This window comes from Dipodomys merriami, unplaced genomic scaffold (genome assembly GCF_024711535.1).
Source record: "Dipodomys merriami isolate MVZ:Mamm:240054 unplaced genomic scaffold, mDipMer1.0.p SCAF_505, whole genome shotgun sequence".
NCBI lineage: Eukaryota > Metazoa > Chordata > Mammalia > Rodentia > Heteromyidae > Dipodomys > Dipodomys merriami.
This window is the reverse complement of record NW_027206075.1, coordinates 559283-575986: the sequence shown is the minus strand read 5'-3', so window position 1 is coordinate 575986 and position 16704 is coordinate 559283. Positions and strand designations below refer to the sequence as shown.

The following is a 16704-nucleotide window of genomic DNA, read 5'->3' as shown; positions in this document are numbered from 1 at the left end:
AGAGGTTCCAGTTCACCTGTTCCAGGAACCCACTCTAACCACACACCTCAGTGTGCAACTCTCTGCTTGCCGACATCTTCATTTCACCAAGAAGGCCTCTCAGGAGCCCTTTGCACTTTGGAAAGCATCTGTTGAGCCTAAGAGCGTGGCTGTGTTTGCATTATACTTTCACACTGGAGACCCGCCACGTGATAAATGAACAAGTGACCAGGAACAGAGAGACAGCCCTATAAGCCCTGCACTGCCCAGCCTCTGACTCACCGAATGATCTCTGGCCTCTGTGAGGAGCTAAATGATATCTATGAGGCAGAGGTGGCCAGGCCAGCAAGAAATCATCTCAAAGGCTGGGACAGGCTGGGGATGTGGCTTAAAGGTAGAATACCTGCCTAGTACTGGAAGTCTTTGGAGGTCGGGGAGGTTTGATTGTAGGGCTTCAACTCAGGGCCTGGGTGCTGTCCCTGGGCTTCTCTATGTTCAGGACTAGCGCTCTACCACTTGAGCCACAGCCCCACTTCCGGCTTTTGAGTGGTTAATTGGAGATCAGAGTCTCACAGGGACTTTTCTGTCTGGGCTGACTTCAAACTGCCATCTCAGCCTCCTGAGTAGCTAGGATTATAGATGTGAGCCACCAGCGCCCAGCTTAGTACTGAGCTCCCATTCCCTGAATAGAGAACAGGAAATCAATCCCCACCCCACCCCCTCTCCTTCCCTCCTCTCATCTCCTTTCTTCTCTTTTTCTATGCCACTTAAAAAGAAAAAGAAAATCACAAAACTACCCTTCTTCCCCTCCCCCCCCAAAAAAAACAGCCAACTCTTAGAGGAAGAGAGCCAGTGACTCAAGCCTACATGCTACTCAGGAAGCTGAGATCTGAGGATCAAGGTTTGAAACCAGGAAGTGGCTCTGTAGCTCAAGTGGTAGAGCGCTCGCCTTGAGCTGAAGAGCTAAGGGACAGCGCCCAGGCCCAGAGTTCAAGCCCCATGACCAACAAAAAAAAAAAAAAAGGTTTGAAACCAGCCTGGGCAGGAAATTCCGTGAGACATCACCATCTAGCCACCAAAAAGCCAGAAGTACAGCTGTGGCTTAGTAGAGCACCTAGTGAGCAAAAAAGCTAAGGCTGAGTCCAAGCCTCAGCATGGGGCACGCACACGCTCACACACACGCGCTCACACTCCTACAAAAAGGCAACTGATCTTCCTCCTGGCATCTAGGCCTAGAGCACATGAGTTGGTCCCACCCCTTGGCACAGCGGGCACTCACTCTCAAGAGACTTAATTTTCAGAGGCGACATCAGCCCCACGCTATACATGTGCAGAAAGAAACAGGCTGGCCCAGAGGTAAGAAGGCAAGGAGAAGGAATCAGCTGAGGCCGAGAAGGCTGATAGAAGGGGAGTCGGCAGGTCAGGGGAGTCGTGGGCAGCTAAGGGCACCAAGGGGTCGGCGAGTACTCACCAGAACCACCTCAGAGCTGCGCGAGCTGAAGACTTCCTGGGTCCAGGCATGGCCAGGCTCGGGGGAGCGGTCCCCCTTGCGATGGAGCTTCAGGCCCACGGTGTGGTGCCCCATGGTGTTCAGCAGCTGGGTCACCTCCCCGGACTGCAGGTTGTTGAAGTAGATGGTGGCCCCCACAATCTGGTCCCCTAAGTGGGGAAAGAGCAACAGCAAGTAAGACCTATGAAGTCTCAGAAAACAAACACAGAAACAGCCGTATGTTGGGCCTGGATACTAACTTGCCTTTAACCCTTCTGAGCACCAAGCAGGCATGAGAATACCCATACTACAGATGAACAAACAGGCTGAGGAAGGCCCACTACATTTACTCAAAGCTGCAGAAGTAATAGTAAGTGGTAGAGTCAGACCTGAGAAACTAGTTCTCCAGCATCTTCTGAGACCCTCTAGCAAGGGACAGGGTGGACAAGGAAAGACAGAGTTTGGGGCCTCTGTGGGATGCCCAGCCCATTCCTGTGGGCTCCTTACTCCCTGCGCTTCCCTCCCCCCCCTCCCCCACCCCTGAGCACCCACCCCACCCCCCTCCCAGCACCCGATCCAGCCTCCTGGAGCAACTCACCCTCCTTGACCACCCCAGTGCGGGCCGCAGGGGAGTTCGGGTTCACTTTCTGCACAAAGACTCCGTCATCACTCTGGGCAATGGTCAGCCCGTGGGAGCCGCTGCCCTGCCAGTTGGGCAGTAGCAGTTCCCGGGTTGTCTCTTCCTCTTTCTCCATCTGGAAATGGAGACAGTGGGGGTCACACGCCCTTCCAATGTAGAGGGTCTCCCAAGACAGGGATGATGAAAACCTGTGCATGTGTAGCCTGGGGCTGATGTCCTCCCCTCTGCCACCAGCCCCCTCTGTCCCTTCCACCCACGGTCCAGCTCCGGATGCCACCAGATCCTCCCCCCCCATTCTCCCTCCTACTGACCTTTGCAGGACTCTGTTCAGGAGCGAATGCCTTACCGGGAGCCCGCCCCTTCCTCCTCTCTTCCCCTCAGTCTCTTTTCCTTGGGAATCTCCGTCACACAGCCTAGGGAAAAAAGTTTGCCTGTTTGAATTCTGCTTGCTCAAAACCACCAAAGGGATGGCTGAATGCTGTTCCCCTCTAGGCCAAGCCAAACTCCCACCACCCCATTATAGCAACTCCATGACTTGCAAACAGCCTGCCTAGCAAGCCCTGGAGTTCACACACTAGTACTTTCCAAAATGAGATCAAGTAAAATAGTACAAATAAAAATAAAGGAAAGTGGGATAGAGGACGCCAGACTCAGACTCAAATACTGGCTCTGTATCTTCCTAGTTGCGGGACCCAGGCCAAGGCAACTTAACTTTTCCAAGCCACTGTGCTCCCCTCTGTGAAAATGAAAGAGAAGGGCTGGGAAGGTGGCTCAGTGGTAGAGCGCTTGCCTTGCATGCATGAGGCTCTGAGTTTGATTCCTCAGCACCACATAGCAGAAAAAAGCCAGAAGTGGCGCTGTGGCTCAATTGGTAGAGTGCTAGCCTTGAGCTAAAGAGCTGAGGGACAGCGCCCAGGCCCAGAGTTCAGATCCCACGACAGAAAGAAAGAGAGAGAGGGCCGGGCGCTGGTGGCTCACGCCTGTAATCCTAGCTACTCAGGAGGCTGAGATCTGAGGATCGCGGTTCAAAGCCAGCCCGGGCAGGAGAGACCGTGAGACTCCTATCTCCAATAAACCACCAGAAAACCGGAAGTGGCGCTGTAGCTCAAGTGGTAGAGTGCTCGCCTTGAGCTGAAGAGCTGAGGGACAGCGCCCAGGCCCAGAGTTCAAGCCCCATGGCCGACAAAAAAAAAAAAAAGAAAGAGAGAGAGGGAGGGAGAGGGAGGGAGGGAGGAAGGGAGGGAGGGAGGGAAAGAGAATTTCCAGCCAGGCATGGTGGAGCATGCCTGTAATCCCAGCTACATGGGAGGCACAGACAGGAATAGTGAAGTTGAAGATCACCTCAAGTAAAACTGCAAAGCCCTATCTGAAAAATAACTAAAGGGAAAAGGGCTAAGGGTGTGGATCAAGTGATACAGCACCTACCTAATAAGCAGAAGACCCCGAGCTCAAACCCAGTACCACCAAAATAAAAATAAAGAAAAAATATTTCCCTTCGGATCAAAGACCCTCCCACAGGAGTTCTGCACCTACAGTATCCATCAGATTCTCTATTAGGACTGTGAGAGGGAGGCATTACTGTCCCCACTTCACAGACAGATTGAGATTTTGAAAGGCCATCTGACCCAGGGCACACTAGAAGAGAGACAAGCTGGACACTGGTGGCTCATGCCTGTAATCCCAGCTACTAAGGAGGCTGAGATCTAAGGATATCAGTTCAAAGCCAACAGGGCAAGAAAGTCCATGAGACTCTTCTCATCAATTAATCACCAAAAAGTTGGAAGTGGAGCTGTTGCTTAATTGGTAGAGAAAAAAAAAAGTGGAAAAGGTCAGGGACAGCACCCAGGCCCTGAGTTCAAGCCCCAGGACAGACACCAAAAATAGAAAAAGAAGCCAGGTGCTGATGGCTCACTCCTGTAATCCTAACTTACTCAGGAGGCAGAGAATGAGAGACAGACAGATAGACAGGCCAGGCTCCAACCTGCATCTGTAACTATCTGTAACTTTCCTCTATACCCAATCTGGTCTGCAGCATTCTGCTGCTAACCCCTCAGCCTTCCCCTGGCCTCTCAGCCACTCACCATCTCCTCCCCATCCTCAGGACAAAAAGGAACCCTCACTGCCTGGTGGCTCCAGGACCTAGGCCTAGCTGTCTGTGACCTGAACCAAGGAATCCCCTGCTCCACCAGGCCCTGGCCCAAGCTGAGAGGCTGAGGTACAGCTGTACCCGCCTCAGGCCTGTAATGAGTCAAAACCTATCTGGCTGCCTGCACAGGGCCTGGAGCCAGGCCTTGTGAGTAAAGACACAACCCCCTCCCCACCCCACCCACTGGATGAGCTGTCAGCCCCAGAGGTGCCCTGGGAAGACACCATGGGCAGGACAATGGAGCTGGCCCTAAACTGCATCTACCCACACAAAATGGCGGCGATAGCCATCCAAAGCATGCCTGTGAAATTATATGGGGGGGATACCATTCATTGAGATGCGCCTCACCCCAAACCCCACCCTGAAGCTGTTTATCAAGCAATCAATAAATACATACATGCATAGTGATTGCCTCCTCTCAGTCCAACACTGAACTAAAAGGAGTTAGCCAGGGACAAACATGAGGGCTGGCCTACTAACACTTAATTGTGCAGTACATTAGATTGTTACCTACCATCATCGCTAGCAAGACTTCTAAATATTTATTAACTGCACTCTCCATGCGTGGTATGGAGATTTAAAAGGCTGAGATCCCACTCCAGATATAAATTATAAGCAAGATGTTCTGGGTGTGACCAATGGAGCCTCTCAGTGCTCTAGAAGGCTTGAAAGCCTTCTCAGAGAAATGAAAAATAGAATTCCAAGTGGCTCACGTCTATAATCCTAGTTACTCAGGGTGGCTAAGACCTAAGGATCTCAGTTCAAAGCCACCTGGACAGGAAAGTCCAGGAGACTCTTATCTCCAATTAGCCACCAGAAAGCCAGAAGTGGCCGTGTGACTCAAGTGGTAAGAGCGCCAGCCTTGAGCAAAATAAAACAAGCAAGAATGCAAGGCCCGGGCTGGGAAGGTGGCTCAGTGGTAGAGCGCTTGCCTTGCATGCCAGAGGCCCTGGGTTCGATTCCTCAGCACCACATAAGCAAAAAGAAAAAAGCCGGAAGCGGCGCTGTGGCTCAAGTGGTAGAGCGCTAGCCTTGAGCTGAAGAACTGAGGGACAGCGTCCAGGCCCAGAGTTCAGGCCCCACGACCGGACCCAAAAAAAAAAAAAAGAATGCAAGGCCCTGAGTTCAAGCCCCAGTACTGGTACAAAACACACACACACATACGTATACATATATATGCCTGTATGTATGTATAAATGGAACTTCAAAGGTGCATCTATGTTCACATCTATGGGACTATGGCTCTCAGAAAGGCATGGGCACTTGGGAGCTGCAGTCTTAGGCAGAAATCAACATGGATGAAAGATAAACACAAACCCTACCTCCCCCGCCCCTCCACACACACACACCTGCTCTCCCATTTGACAAGGTCATAAAAGTGGTGTTTACCAGGAGCTTTCATTGGCAACACAGGTGCTGTGGTGGCTAGGTGGTGAGCAAAGACTGAGCTGGAGCAACACCTCCTCCCTCTCCCCTCCCCTCCCCTCCCTTCCCTTCCTTCCCTTCCTGGAAGGCCTAGGAGGCCTCACAAACCCTTCCCACCGTGAAATACCAACGCTGGAACTTCAAAGATACCTTCTGCCAAGAAGAAGGCCCTGCAGATAGGAGCCAGACAAAGGCTAGAGAAGGGGAAAACTTTCCAGCCCAGTCCTCTCAGAGCTCAAGCCACCCCTCCAGGCTGCCCCAGCCAGCGCCCCTGTCTTCCTCCTCCTTTGCCTCCTTGTGCAGGGCCCCTTTTCTCAGCCCAGCATCCTGGTGCTGAGCCAGCAGCAGAGGAGGGGAGAGCAGAGAGGGCCGCCAGCTCACCCTCGCCCACATGGCGGCCCCACCCACCCACCCACCGTCCCTCCTTCCCCGTGTGAGTCACTGCAGCTAGCAGCAACAGCTCCAGACAAGCAAAGGGTCAGGCCTAAAACACGTGGTGCCTCCTGGGCCAGGCCCCAGGTGCCAGAGGGGCTGGGGGTCAGCTGCTCTGCCTGGCTCCTCAGGAGAGGAGCCAGGAGTTGCCGAGGTTCAAGAGGGACTGAGCAACCTGCTTCAACTGAAACCACCTCCAAGGGAGGAGAAGCCATTCTGGGAAGGGGGAGGGGGGCCCCACAGCCCGTGAGGACAGAAGCCACTGGACCCAAAGTTGTAGGATGGCCTTGGCCATGCATTCATGGCTTTCCTGGCCAGGTGGATGCCCAGCCCACTGTTGCTCTGATTCTGGCCTAAAGGCTGGGCACAGCCCAGAGGGCCTCCCCTCTCATTGACCTGGGCCATTCAGCTCCAAGGACAGATGTGCGGTACAAATGAGAGCCAAGAGAATGTGGTGGCCAAGGCCTGTTTTCTGCATCTGGGGCCCAACCCCTTAAGTCTCTCCTCCACCCCTGGAGCCTGTAATAAGCCCAGATGCGCCCAGATGTTCCTCCCCCAGTTAGGGTAAATCAGGCTTCTTTGCAAATTTCTTGGAAATCGTCCTTCAGACAACAAGAGACCTCAAAGCGCAGCTGTCCAACATGGTAGACATATGTGGGGATTCAAATGTAAACTAATGCCCGGCTCACCCCTGTAGTCTTGGCTACTCAGGAGGCTGAGATCTGGGGATAGAGCTAGCTTCAAAGCCAAACCCAGGCAGGAAAATCCATTAGACCTTTATCTCCAAGTAACCACCAAAAAAGCCAGAAGTGGAGCTGTGGCTCAAGTGGTAAAGGGCTAGCTTTAAGTGAAAGAAAGCTTTAAGGACAAGCCCCAGGACTGGAGAAAAGAAGAAATAAAGCAGGGTGCTGGTGGGTCGTGCCAGTAATCCTCCCTGCTCAGGAGGCTAAGATCTGAGGATCCCATTTCAGCCTAGGCAGAAAAGGCCACATGACCCTTATCTCCAATGAACCACCAGAAAGCCAGCAGTGGTGTTGAGGCTCAAAGTGGTACAGCACTCACCTTCAGCAAAAAAAAAAAAAAAGCTCAGGGACAGAGCCCAGGCCTTGTGTTCAAGCCTTATCACCATCAGAAAAAGAAAAACCCACACACATAAATTAATGAGATTGAAATTATAGTCCGTGGGTTGCTCTAGCCACATTTCCGCAGGGGTTTAGATTTCCCCCAGTGCAGAGTTCGGTGGGACAGCGCTGGATGGGAGGAGGGACAAGAGACTGGGAGAATGTGGGGGCTACAGCCCAGGGAGGTCCAGCCCTGTGGACCTCCCAACACAGGCTCAGTGCCCTCGCTCTGCGAGGAGGAGCAGCAGGGCTGGAGTGGAGAAACCCCATGGCGGAGGGCTGCCTGGAGGAGGAAAAAGAAAATGGTTACGACAGTGAGAACCCATGTACATGACTGTCAGAACCATGTGACTAAGGCCAGAAGAATGGGCAGTCCTGAAATTCAAAACCACGGAAAGCTGCACAGAGCAGCCAGGGAGCTGGGAAACACCAAGCAGATCAAGGAGGATCTGCTCAGGAGCAGCCTCTGTTCCCCACCCCCACCCCAGCAGAGGTGACATCCAGGGCCCTGGGGGAGGGGGGGGGTGAACAGTGTCCCTTTCTTCCCAGAGCCAGTGTGAAGACAGCAAAGGAAAGAAAAGGACTCAGCCTAACTTCTGCAGCAATCTGGCAGCCCAGCAACCAACATGAGTATCAAGATGTCAGGAACTGCCTGGCGCCGGTGGCTCATGCCGGTCATCCTAGCTACTCAGGAGGCTGAGATCTGAGAATCCTGGTTCAAAGCCAGCCCAGGCAGAAAAGTCTGTACGACTCTTATCTCCAATAAACCACTCAGAAAAGCAGAAGTGGCGCTGAGGCTCAAGCAGTTTAACACTCACCTTGAGCTGAAGAGCTGAGGGTCAGCACCCAAGGCCAGAGTTCAAGCCCCACAACTGACCAAAAAAAAAAAAAAAAGGGCAGGAACTCACACTTGCTGAGAGATAAGCCCAGGGGCCTCAGTTTTCTGAAAGCACCAAACCTGAAGACAAGCTACTACACACACACCAGAGGGGAATACACTTGTGCATCTGCCCTGCACACGCGGGGCACGGGACACTCCCTGAGGACACCCAACAACCACAAAACTTCCAGCCTAGCAGCGTGAACATGAGCCAACCAGGCTTCCATACACAAAAGACCATCCCGAGAACGCAATGACTCACGCTCAGAATTAAAGACCTCCACCACAGGGAAAGCCCCAAATACTCATAAGCAGGAGAAGGGATGGGATATTCAAAGAAAAGAGACACACCCAGATGGGTGCTACAGTCTCATAAACACTCCGCAGTCACAAGGAGGAAGAGAAACCTCCAGAATGAAAGCACACACATACACACACCATCCCCAAGCAAGAGCTGGGGTAAAGGGAATTCTGCAGAGCACTCTGAGTGCCAGGTTCTACGCTGGAGACATCCAAACCAAGTGTCTTAACTATCTGCAAACAACTCTATGATAAGAACTGATATCCTTATTTTACTTTGTTTTTGTGCTAGTACTGGGGCCTGGGCATTGTCCTTGAGTGTTTTCACTCAAGCTGGGCATTCTACCACTTGAGCCACAGCTCCACTTCTTACTTTCTAAAGGTTAATCGAAGATAAAGAGTGTCAGAGACTTTTTCTGCCAGGCCAGGCTTTAAAGCTCGATCCTCAGAGCTCAGCCTCTCAAGTAGCTAGGATTATTGGTGGCATGAGCCACCATTGCTTGCTTCATATCCTAATTTTAAAGATGTGGAAGCAGGCCCCAGAGGAGAGACGCCTGATTGGCAATGCAAGCCCAGGGCTCTCTGACTCTTTGACACAGTCTTCACTCAGGTAAAGAGGTGAAGGCACAGTATATATGCACAGGACAAGAGACACCAGAAACCACAGAGAAAGATGCACAGAGGATGCAAAACCTGTGCTGGGGGGGAGGAGTGCAAACTGGAAGCCAGGCACCAGGGGCTCACACCTGTAATCCCAGCTACTCAAAGAGACTCAGATCTGAGGACTGAGATTTGAAGGCATCCCAGGCAGGAAAGTCTGTGAGACTCTTCTTTCCAGTTAACCAGCAAAAAGCCAGAAGTAGAGCTGTGTGGCTCAAGTGCTACAGCACTAACCTTGAGCACAAAAAGCTCAAGGAGGCTGGGAAGGTGGCTCAGTGGTAGAGCGCTTGCCTTGCATGCATGAGGCCCTGGGTTTGATTCCTCAGCACCACATAACCAGAAAAAGCTGGAAGTGGCGTAGTGACTCAAGTGGTAGAGCACTAGCCTTGAGCTGAAGAGCTAAGGGGCAGCGCCCAGGCCCAGAGTTCAAGCTCTACGACCGAAAAAGAAAAAGCTCAGGGACAGCTCCTAGGCTCTGAGTTCGAGCTCCAGCCAAAAAAAAAAGTGCAAGCTGAAGGGAAAGGGATGACACATACTCCCACAGGAGGACAGAGAAGCTTCCAGGCCTCCCCTCCCCCACATCACCCTCATCCTGGCCCAGCCAAGTCCACAAGCCTTTGCACTGGACAGAACTTACTGGTCCTGTGGTTCATTGGTTCCAGGATCTTTCCCAGAACCCAGCTTATGTCTAGATTTATCTTGGGACAGGAGCCTCCTCCCTTCTGGGACTCAACCAGCAAGGCAAAGCAAACGTCACCACTCGCTAGGAGAAGGAACAGACAGACCATCAACCCAAGGACCAAGGAAAAACAGCCTAAGCCTCCAAATGCTCCCACAAGGCTGCAACTACTAGACTTCTTGGGGGGGAGGGGGGGAGGAGGAATTGTCCTAATCGACCTAGAGGAGCATACAGGTATCTAAGCAATTGTGTCACAATTGCGCTAGTCTAACGTCTTGGCCTTCGGGAGGCGTAGGAGCCTGAGTTCCCTTTACAAAACCACCCAGTAGGCTTTGAGACGTCAGCCCCATTCCTTATCTTCATAGCCCCGAGCAAGCCAACAAACAGTCCTATTCCTTAGCAGACCCTCTACCGGTTCTCTACGTGGTGCTTTCCTACCTGAATCAGAGCCTTCCTCGGTGTGAGCTGGGGCCAGTCCAGTCCCAGGCTAGGCTACCTGCCCTGGGGGGAGGAGGGAGGTGGAGCTGCCCCCACCCACAACTCCTGAGTTATTTCAGCCTTTCCAATCCAGCCCTCCTTTCCCCCTCAGTCCCACTCCGTCAGGCGAGGTTTTTCTGATCGTCTAACCTGCAGGATCGCTCCATGCTCAGAACCCAGTCAGTGGGCTACTTTTTAAATGTTATGTCTATGTGGGTGCCAGTCTGAGGCTTGAACTCAGGACCTGAGTGTTGTCCCTTAGCTTTAGCCATTTACCATTTTGAGCCACAGCTCCACATCTGGCATTGGATGGTTAATTAGAGATAAGAGTCTAGTGGACTTTCCTGCCCAAGCTGGCTTCAAACCATGATTCTCAGATCTCATCCTCCTGAGTAGCTAGGATTGTAGGCTTGAGCCACCAGCTCCTGGCTGCTTTTATTTGAATGGTTTTTTCCCTCTACTTCTCCCTCTCCTGCCCATACATACACACCTTCCTCCCAACTCACCCAGCAATCTCCAAGCCTAAAAACACCACATTCTCATTTCCCTTAGGGAGAGCCCCTCTTTCTCCCTGGCCAGAGGGGGGCTCTCCTTCTGAAGACAGACTCTTCCCCTTATCTAGTGCGGAAGTCCCACACCAGCCACAGAGGTGAGACAAAAACCGGGCCTGTACACAGGATTAGAACACCAACTCCAAAGAGGGGGAGGGGGCAATAGAATAACACTCTGCTTGCCCTGGGGCGGGGTATAAATTTAGGCTTGGAAACTGCCTTCTGCCCCACCCAGGGCCCAGCTCTTGAAAGGGTGCTGAGCATTCGCCCCCAAGCGGTCAGGCCTCACCAGTGCAGGGGCGCAGGACAGAGCTGCCAAATAGCCACCCCCAGCCCGTAGGACACGTAGCCACGGCCAGGATCAGCTCCAAGCACTTCCCCTTCTACTCTACCCCCCCCCCTCCAGCTGCCCGAGCCTCCACTCAGGCCCCCAGGGAGCAGGCAGGATGCTCCTCCCTGACAGGCTGTGTGCAAAGCCTTGTGGGGCCTGTGATCCCTGGGCTGTCCAGGCCCTGTCACAGACATCCTCACACAGGCACAAAACTTCCACCGGCAGAGCATAATGCCATTGCCCAGGCCCTCCAAAACCATAAGGGCTGGGCACCAGTGGCTAGCTACTCAGGAGGCTGAGATCTCAGGATCCTGGTTCAGAGCCAGCCTAGGCAGGAAAGTCTTACAGACTTTTGAACTCAGGGCCTGGGCACTGTCCTTGAGCTTTTGTGCTAAAGGCTATTAGCTCTCTACCACTTGAACCACAACTTTACTTCCTGTGTTTTGGGTGCTTAATTGGAGATAAGAATCTCACAGGCTCTTGCCTGTAATCCTAGCAACTCAGGGGGCTGAGATCTGGAGATCGCAGTTCAAAGCCAGCCCCAGCAGGAAAGTCCGTGACTCTGATCTCCAGTAAACCACCAGATAACTGGAAGTGGTAGAGTGCTTGCCTTGAGCGGAAGAGCCCAGGGACAGCGCCCAGGCCCAGAGTTCAAGCCCCACGACAGGAGGGGGGAGGGGGAGGGGGAGAGGTGGAGGGGAGAGGGAGAGAGGGGGAGGGGAGAGGGAGAGAGGGGGGAGAAAGAGGGAGGGGGAGAGGGAGAGAGACGCAGACTTTTCTGCCTGAATTTGGCTTCAAAGCTCGATCCTCATATCTCAGCTTGCTAAGTAGCTAGGATTACAGGGCTGAGGCACTGGTGCCCAGCTTCTATGACGACTTTCATCTCCAATTATCACCAAAAAAGAGAGAGAGAAACAGAAACAGAAATAGAAGTAGAAGTGTGGCTCAAGTGGTAGAGCATTAGCCTTGAACAAAAAAAGCTAAGGGACCCCCCCCCAAAAAAAAGCACTCAGACCAGGAGATGGTCCAGGGGTCAAATCCAGCGGAAGGCAAGCTCCCAGGCTGAAGCCTGCCCAGGGCAAAGGGAACAGAAGGCCTGGGCCCCTCAGCACTGCCACCACACCCCTGCCCAAATACAACACATATTCTACACCCTCGGGGGAACACCTCCCTTCCGCTCACCTAAGATCAAACCCCGCATGGTCAGCCCAGCTCTAGGGAGAGAAACTGGGGGGGGGGGGGGCGGACAGCTAGACTAAGTTTCCAGCAGGAGTCAGACGAGCTCTCCCAGTCTGCCTCAGCCTGTCCCCAGGCAGTTCCCAAGTTCTGCAGAAGCTGCTCACCACACCCCAGTGCCCCACACACTCCTCCACCCCCACTGCCTTGCCCCAACTCCTCCAACCAGCTCCTCAGGCTCCCAGTGGAGTGCTCCGCCAGAGCCTGCCGGCCCATTCCAATCCAAGACAACGTGCAAAAGAATCCAGTCTAGTGGTGCTGGCCCCTCCACCCAGGGCCTTCCCCAGGACTGACTGAGGTGACCCAGCCTCCCCCTCCTCCCCTGGGGCCCATTCCACACCCTTGACTAATGCAGGCTTTCTCCCTCCACAGGTTCTGGAGTTGGTTTTCTCTGTGTCCCTCTTTCTGACTCTGTCTGTCTCTCTCCCTCTCTCGTGTCCCATTCTGGCTCGGGACCATGTCTGGCCAGCGCCAGTCCTCAGCTCTGTACAGGGTCCGCTCTTCAGGAAGTCTGCACAGACCTGGACCCCTGCATCGCTGCAGTGGACCATCCATCTTGGTGACACTAAGCCCCACATGGCACGAGATCTCAGGTCCTTCTTCTCTGACTTGTGAGGCTTGTGTGTGTGTGTGTGTGTGTGTGTGTGTGTGTGTGTGTGTGTGTGTGTGTGTGTGTGTGTGTGTGTGTGTGTGTGTGTGTAACTGAGGTAACACAGAGCTTTGGAGAAAAGTTCATCTTCCAATCCTCATCCTCTACCCCAGGCCCTATCCCTATGTTCTTTGCAAACGTGTGTGCGCGCGCGTGCACGCACGAGTGCACCACATGTGCTTCACTGGGGCTTGAACTCAGGGCCTCAAGTTCTCACTAGCGCTTTTTTTTTTTTTTTGCTGGTCCTGGAGTTTAAACTCAGGGCCTGGGAGCTGCCCCTGTACTCTTTTGCTCAAGGCTACTGTTTAAGCCAACGCTCCACTTCAGGTTTTGAGTGGTTAACCGGAGATAAGTCTTACAGACTTTCCTGCCCAGCCTGGTTTTGAACTTCAGTCCTCAGATCTCAGACTCCCGAGTAGCTAGGATTAAAGATGTGTCCCGAGTAGCTAGGATTAAAGATGTGGAACCACCAGAGCCCAGCTCACTAACTTTTTCTTCACTCAAGGCTGTTGTTCTACCCATTAATTGAGCCACAGTTCCATTTCTGGTTTTTTTTGTTTCTTTTTTGGTGGTTAGTTGGAGATAAGAGTCTCAGACAGAGATCCTCAAATCTCAGTCTTCTGAGTAGCTAGGATTTTAGGCAGGAGTCACCAGCGCCCAGCTTTCCTTTGTAAACTTAACTCCCGGAGTCTCAGTTCCTCTACCACCCTCCTTCATCACAGTTCACAGCTCAGAATAAAGGTGTGCCCTCTAAACCGAGGGCTTCCTAAGACCTTTCCCCCAATCTGCACACTCTACAGGGCCAGGGGAGGGCCTGGCCCAGTAGACCCTCAGGCGGCAGGAGAAGGCAGTCAGACACTCCATTCAGTGAGAAAGGAAAGTGCCACGCCCTACCTCAGGGACTTCCCTCACAGGGTAGGGACCTCCGCCTCTTTAACTCACTTAATTTGCACAAAAGCCCTTAAATGCCGTCCTAGTCATCTTCGACCTCCCCTTACCCACATCCACCTATCCGAACAGCACCCTGCTTGATCAGGGGGTCCCACCCCCCCAAATCCACCCGAGATCTATCATCATGTGCGTAGGGGGGGGGGCTGCAGAGAGGAGGGGCACGAGAGTAAAGACATCCCCACCCCCCCAATCCCGAGGTTAAATTGTAATGGGAAGTCGACTTCAAAGCCATTAACTGGGAGCCCAGTAAGGGCACTGGGGACCCAGAGGTGAATATCTGCCTCCCTTTTCCTGCGAGAAGTAGGGTTTCACCCCTCTGCCCACAGGGGGAAGGGTTTTTCTCGATAGCCCCTCCCCAGAGCCCCACAACACCGGGCGGCGACCGCCAGCTCCCCCAGCACCTGGAGGGCTGCAGCGGGAGGGGCCACACCCTGCCGAGCGCGCGCGCCCGGAGGCGCGCCAGCCCCGTGGTCCCCCGTGACCACGCCGCGCACGGAGCCAGAGCGGCCCGGACCTGGTGGTCCTGGCTCAGAACTGGGAGGTAACCCCATCCGACGTGCAAACGGGGGCACAGCTAATCCCGCTCCTTCCCGATCAGCACCCCCACCTCCAGACCCTGGCACGGGCAGGCGAGGGGCAGCGCGGGCGCCGTCCCTGCCTGGGCGAAGCCTTACATAACGCGGGTCCCTTGCACACACCCCGGGGCGCGCGGCCTCGCCCCCTGCCGCGGCGGCGGGCGAGCGCGGGGGAGCCGAGGGGTCCCGGGACGCCGCGGCCCCCCGCCCACGCCGGGCTCGGCTCGCGGCCCCTCGGCCCACACGCAGCCCCTCTCCCCCCTCCCCTTTGCCCCTCGCCACTCCTCTCCCGAGTTCTGGTTTGAATTAGTCACCGGCTCCAACCACCGCATTCCTCAGGCTGCTGGCGCCGGGCCAGGGCGCGGGGGGGGGGGGGGGACCCCGCCCGCCCGGACGAGTTTGGAGGTGGGGGGGAGCACCGCCTCGAAGAGGGGGAAGGGGCGGTTCTGGAGGGGGCTGTGTCTCGGCGCGGCACCCCCCTCCCCGCCCACCCCAGCGCAAGAATCTCGCTAATTATGTCCCCACCCCCGCCCGTCCCGCAGGGGCGCGCAGCCACTTCCAGTGGAGGAAGAAGGGGGGACCACGCCGAGGGGCGAGACCAGGGCGGGGCCGCTAGAGGGGGAGCGGGGGGGCCAGAAAGGGAGAGGCTCGGGGGGTACAGAACAGGGTGGGGCCGGGAGGACTCGGGACGCGGAGTTAGGGGCGGAGGCGCGGGGAAGGACAGCGGAGGTGGCGCGGGGCGCAGGGGTGCAGAGCACCGGGGTGCAGGGAGGGGCCCGGGGGAACGGCCGCGGCGTTCTCCGAAAACTTATCCAGTAAACATCGAATTGAAACCGAGCAGCGCGCGGAGCCACCGCCCCAAGGGGGGGGGAGCGAGCGAGCGAGCGAGGGAGGGAGGAACAGCCTAAGATTGGAGCCAGGAACGGGGCGCCCCGCCGTGCAATCGGGACCACACCGCCCGCCCCCCGAGAGAAGGACGGAGCGCTAGCCGCACACACTTCCCGTCGGCGCGAGTTTCCAACTTTGCCCAACTTGCGCCCCAGCTTCGGAGGCCGAGCGCCCCTGGCGGGGTGCGGCGCGTCTCCGCCCCTCGCCGCCCGGCGGCCCCCGGGCTCCGCACTCCGCGAGCGCTCACACCGAGGGACCCCAAGGGCGCCCCGTCCAGGCTCCGCCGTCCCCGACCCCCCTCCCCCCCACACACACACCCTATCCCCAGCCCGCCCGGCCCCTACCTGTGCGCTCAGCCCCGGGGCACTGCCATAGCCAGCGCGGGGCCCGAGCTGGCGGAGCGGCGGCTGGCGGTGGCGGCGGCGGCGGCGGCGAACCCCGGTCGTCGGGGCGGGTCCGGCAGGGCTGGGCAGCACGGTCCCCGCGGCGGCAGCGCTGCTCCGAGTGGCCGGGCCCCCGAGCGCGGAGGCGGCTCTTGTAACTCCGGCTGGGGCGGGCGGGTCGGCCCCGAGCTGTGGGGAGAGGGCGGGGCCGGGCGGGGCCGGAGCTCGAGCCGGGACCAGCCAGCCGGGCCGAGTCTGGGAGTACCCGGGGCGTGGGCTGTGGTACGGAGGGGGAGCTGCCGAAAAGGGGGCGCGGGGGCGATCGGACGCCACTTCCCCCCCCTCCTTATCCAATCTGTTGCCCCCCCCGACCTGTCCCTGGCCTTGGGTCCACCCCCTCCCCCCCCAGTATCTGCTTCATCGACGAGAAATTCCTGGAAGCACCCCGGGGGCCGTGCTCACAGCTGCAGCCCGTTTTGCAGGAAGGGCCCAGAGGTTCGGGCGGCTCCGACTGAACTGCCCGATCGTGAACTTGAGCTTTTTCTCACGCTAGGCTGCACTGGGGGGGGGGGGGGGGGGCAGGCCCCAGGCTCCCCGCCGCGTTTCCCAAGTTCCAGGCCGCCGAGCCCCTGTCTCGCCTTCCATCTCCTCCCTCGCCTGCTCATCTCCTCCCGGGAAACCTCCCCGGGAGACCCCGGCCTCAGCCCCAGGGTCAGGGTCCCACGTGCCCCACGCCCCGTGGTGCCGATCGGGCCGTGGCGGCAGACACCGGGAGTCAGGTCAGGCCTGCTGCCAGTCCTTGGAGGGGCGGTTCCCCCCCCCCCCCCCCACTGTCCGCATCTCTCCCTGAGCTGCAGCATCTCCCCAGCTCTCTCCTGTTCTGGAGCCCCTCTCCGACTCCTCCTCCACCTC

At 56.1% G+C, this 16704-nt stretch overlaps 1 protein-coding gene across 3 annotated transcripts in view; it reads right to left on the bottom strand.

Moving 5' to 3' along the window:
* The window catches only part of LOC138810694 (neuroblast differentiation-associated protein AHNAK), a 77581-nt gene extending 61648 nt beyond the window's left edge, over window positions 1–15933 (bottom strand). Inside the window, exons 1-4 of one of the 3 annotated variants that reach the window (XM_069997889.1) lie at window positions 15754–15933; window positions 2420–2521; window positions 2067–2223; window positions 1451–1638 (exon numbers count right to left, since the gene is read on the bottom strand). In XM_069997889.1, coding sequence (XP_069853990.1) covers window positions 1451–1638; window positions 2067–2223 — 345 coding nt within the window. In that variant the 5' untranslated portion in view covers window positions 2420–2521; window positions 15754–15933. The remainder of the gene's footprint in view (window positions 1–1450; window positions 1639–2066; window positions 2224–2419; window positions 2522–15753) is intronic. The other 2 variants (XM_069997887.1, XM_069997888.1) reach the window with 2 other exon arrangements.
* Window positions 15934–16704: the final 771 nt, after the last annotated feature.